The sequence below is a fragment of the Centroberyx gerrardi genome, chromosome 24 (genome assembly GCF_048128805.1).
Source record: "Centroberyx gerrardi isolate f3 chromosome 24, fCenGer3.hap1.cur.20231027, whole genome shotgun sequence".
In the NCBI taxonomy this organism is placed as follows: Eukaryota; Metazoa; Chordata; class Actinopteri; order Beryciformes; family Berycidae; genus Centroberyx; species Centroberyx gerrardi.
In genome coordinates this window covers 18,990,150-18,993,982 of record NC_136020.1, presented here as the reverse complement: position 1 = coordinate 18,993,982, position 3,833 = coordinate 18,990,150, and the positions used below count along the sequence as shown (strand labels likewise).

Sequence of the window (3,833 nt, the reverse complement as noted above, 5' to 3'; positions counted from 1 at the left end):
CCTCTTCTCCTCCCCCCTCTCCTTTCTCCTCCATCCTCCTTCTCCCTTCTCTCCCACCTCTTCTCCTCCTTTCCCCATCTTCCTTCTCCTCCTCTCCTCTGTCTTCCCTCTCCCCCTTCTCCCCCATTTTCTGTCTCCTTCCTCTTCCCATCTTCCCTTTCTATCCCCTCTCTTCCTTCTCCTTCTCTCCCTCTCTCCTCTTCTCTGTTGCCCCCTCTCCTCCTCCTGTGTCCCTTCTCTATCTCCTCTCATCCTTCTTCTCCTCCCCATTTTCTGTCTCCTCATCTCCACATTTCTCCTCTTCTTCACCCCTCTCTCTTCCCTTTCCTTCTCCCCCCCTTCACTCTCATCTCCTCCTCTCCCTCTTTCTCCCTCCCCTCCCCTCTCCCTCTCTCTTGTCTCCTCTTTTCCTCTCATCTCCTCCTCCCTCTCCCCTACTCCCCTTCTCATTTTGCGTCTCCATCTTCCCTCTCCTTCTCCCCATCTCTTTTCCCCTCTTCTCCTCCCCCTCTCCTTTCTCCTCCATCCTCCTTCTCCCTTCTCTCCCACCTCTTCTCCTCCTTTCCCCATCTTCCTTCTCCTCCTCTCCTCTGTCTTCCCTCTTCTCCTCCCCCCCTCTCGTCTCCTCTCCTCTCCATCTCTCTCTCCTCTCTCTGCCCTCTCCCCTTTCTCCCCCATTTTCTGTCTCCTTCCTCTTCTCATCTTCCCTTTCTTTCCCCTCTCTTCCTTCTCCTTCTCTCCCCCTCTCCTCTTCTCTGTTGCCCCCTCTCCTCTTCCTGTGTCCCTTCTCTATCTCCTCTCATCCTTCTTCTCCTCCCCATTTTCCGTCTCCTCATCTCCACATTTCTCCTCTTCTTCACCCCTCTCTCCTCCCTTTCCTTCTCCCCCCTTCACTCCCATCTCCTCCTCCCCCTCTTTCTCCCGCTTCCTCCTCTCTCCATCCCCGTTCTCTATCACCCTTCTCCCATTCTTCTTCTCCTCCCCGTTTTCCGTTGCCTCTTCACCCCATCTTCCCTCTCCCATCCTTCTTCTCCACCTCATTTTCTGTTGCCCGTTTCCCTTCCCTCTCCTTCTCCCCCTCCATCTCTTCCTCCTCCTCCTCCTCCTCCCCTCTCCTCCCCCAGGCACGCTGCCCTACGACATCAAGATCGTGATCGCCGGGAACCACGAGTTGACCTTTGACCAGGAGTTCATGGCCGACCTGATCAAGCAGGACTTCTACTACTTCCCCTCGGCCTCCAAGCTGAAGCCGGAGAACTACGAGAACGTCCAGTCGCTGCTCACCAACTGCATCTACCTGCAGGACTCCGAGGTCACCGTCCGGGGGTTCAGGATCTACGGCTCCCCCTGGTGAGTAACCCCGGTACTGCACAACACAAATGGAAAAGGGACAGGTACAGAAAAAAGTACTGTGGTTCCTGATTCGAGGCTGCAGTGTTTCACGTCATATTTACTGTCATCAGCATTGTGTGAAATTAACACACATGGAGGATCGAATTTATACACGTTAACTTGGCCGTACATTTTAAAGCTGAACTAGGCGACTTTGCACTTTGGCGGCCCCAAGTGGCAGCGAAAGAAAACGTTTTAAAAGTTTGAAGGACTTCATTACCCAAGAATCATGTAATGTGACATCAGTAATCATCTTCTTAGTGGTTAGTAGGGGTGGAAAAAAAGTAGAAAAAACTGTTGGTGAGTCCAGCTTTCTCTGCTGTTAAGGTGGAAGTTTTGTATTTCGCTCTCAAGTTTCGATTCGTCACTTCCTGTGCATGGAGAAGATTTCCCGCTAGTCACCATAACTGACACCTGAAATTTATTTGGGCAAAATAAACCCAATTAATGGGTTCTTGGATTTTTTTCAGAAAAATCTTGTCAAATGCAACACACGATTTTGTCCAAATGATTTAAGATTCTCACGTGCGGTTTTGCTGCTAGTGTTCGAGAGCAGGGGAAGATGTGCTTCAGCGAAATATGTCCCACTGGAAACACTTTTTGTAGTTTCTGTTCATCCGTTCAGGAGGTCAGATGTGAAGAGAAAAAGAAAAATCTAAATCTTCATTTCTATTTTTGCTGCATTTCATCGGAGTAACCCTCAAGTTATTATTTTTTTATTTTGGTGACATCTTTGTTGCTAAGCGCTCATTGCTGTGGTGTTTCTGCACCGCACTTCCCAGAGATCACCTGTCAATCAAACAGTGTGGGCGGAGCTTGGATTTTCTGTTGATGCAGTTTGAGTTTCTCTTTTCTTTGTCTGTTCAGCCATGGTGGCTATCGCTGCTCATGCTAACTACCCAGTTCTTCTTCTTATGTTGATTCCAAACAAACCGGAAACATAAAACGCATCACTTCCTGTGCACCAGAGGAGAGACCTACCAGACACCGGCTGCTTACAACAGACAGTGGAAAAGGTTTCATGGACTGGATAGAGGTTGAATCACTAATGTGTTACAGCAATCGTCGATAAATCATAGCAAAATGGACATTTATTTATATAAAATTGTCAGAGATTACTTTAAACTTGCAGTGTTTTATCATCTTCAGGTTATTTTATTGTTTCAGGGTTTTTTATATCAGTATTTCTTGCTGCAGTATGATATCTGGGCTGGTATCGGTACGGAAAGCTCTTCTGCTACATCTGTTCATCTTTGAATAATTCCTTTTTTTTTTTTGCTTGTTCCTCTATTTAGCTTCTCCTTGTGTCCCTTTTTTACCTCAAGTCCTTGTGGACAGGCTGCCTCTTTTCCAGTGTGTGTGTGTGTGTACAAATCTGTGTATGTGTGTATAAGGGTGTAAGAGTGTGTGTGGTTAGGTGGTGGTCCATGATCTGCTGTGTGTATGTGTGTGTCTGTATATGTTTTAGTGACAGGTCCCCGGAGGCACTGTTTGAGTGTGTGTGTGTGTGTGTGTGTGTGTGTGTGTGTGTGTGTGTGTGTGTGAGAGAGAGTCCCCTGTGTTGGGTAATTGGTTTGCTGTGATAGCCCGGTCCCCTGAGTTTATTGCTCAGGCCACTGCAGAGAGCTGCCTGAGGTGGACTGAGAGAAAGATAGAGATAGATGGAAAGAAAGAGAGAGAGCGAGAGAGAGAGAGGGAGGGAGAGAGAGAGAGAGAGAGAGAGAGAGAGAGAGAGAGAGAGAGAGAGGGAGGGAGGGAGGGAGGGGAAAACTGAGAGAGACACATGGAGGAGAAGAAATAGAGATGAACTCGAAAAAGAGGTGAGAGAGAGAGAGAGAGGGAGAGAGAGAGAGAAAGAGGGGGAGGGAGAGAGAGAGAAAGAGGGGGAGGGAGAGAGAGGGAGGAAGAGAAAGAGAGACAGAGGGAGAGAGGGATGGAGATTAGGAAACACAGAGGGATGGAAATAAGATGGTATGCACTGTTTTTATTCAGATTCACCGGCTGGCCCTGGCTGGTGTAATGGGCACACGAGATGACACGTGCGTGTGTGTGTGTGTGTGTGTGTGTGTGTGTGTGTGTGTGTGTGTGTGTGTGCGTGTGTGTGAGTGAGAGCCTCGGGGTGTGTTCCTGCAGCAGAGGGGCTCCAGCTGGAGGCTCCGTGTGTTCTCCCCTCTGCACTGTCTGCTCCCTCCATGCCTCCTTCTTCCACCCTTCCCTCCTCCCTACCTCCTCCTCCTTCCATCCTTTCCTCCTCCATACCTCCTCCTTTCACCCTTCCCTCCTTCATACTTCCTTCTACCATCCCTCCCTTCCCCCCCTCCTCTCTCCCTTCGTCCATCCCGAATTTCGTCTATCCTCCCTCATTCCTACACCCTTCCGTCCTCTATCCTTCCTTCTTTCATCCTCCCCTCCTCCCTCCCACCTTCCCTCCATCCCTCCTC

At 49.4% G+C, this 3,833-nt stretch overlaps 1 protein-coding gene across 1 annotated transcript in view; it reads left to right on the top strand.

The window, feature by feature from the left end:
• The window catches only part of mpped1 (metallophosphoesterase domain containing 1), a 54,097-nt gene that overhangs the window by 15,889 nt on the left and 34,375 nt on the right, over positions 1 to 3,833 (top strand). Inside the window, exon 3 of the mRNA XM_071910111.2 lies at positions 1,125 to 1,350. Within this exon, the coding sequence (XP_071766212.1) occupies positions 1,125 to 1,350 (226 nt within the window). The remainder of the gene's footprint in view (positions 1 to 1,124; positions 1,351 to 3,833) is intronic.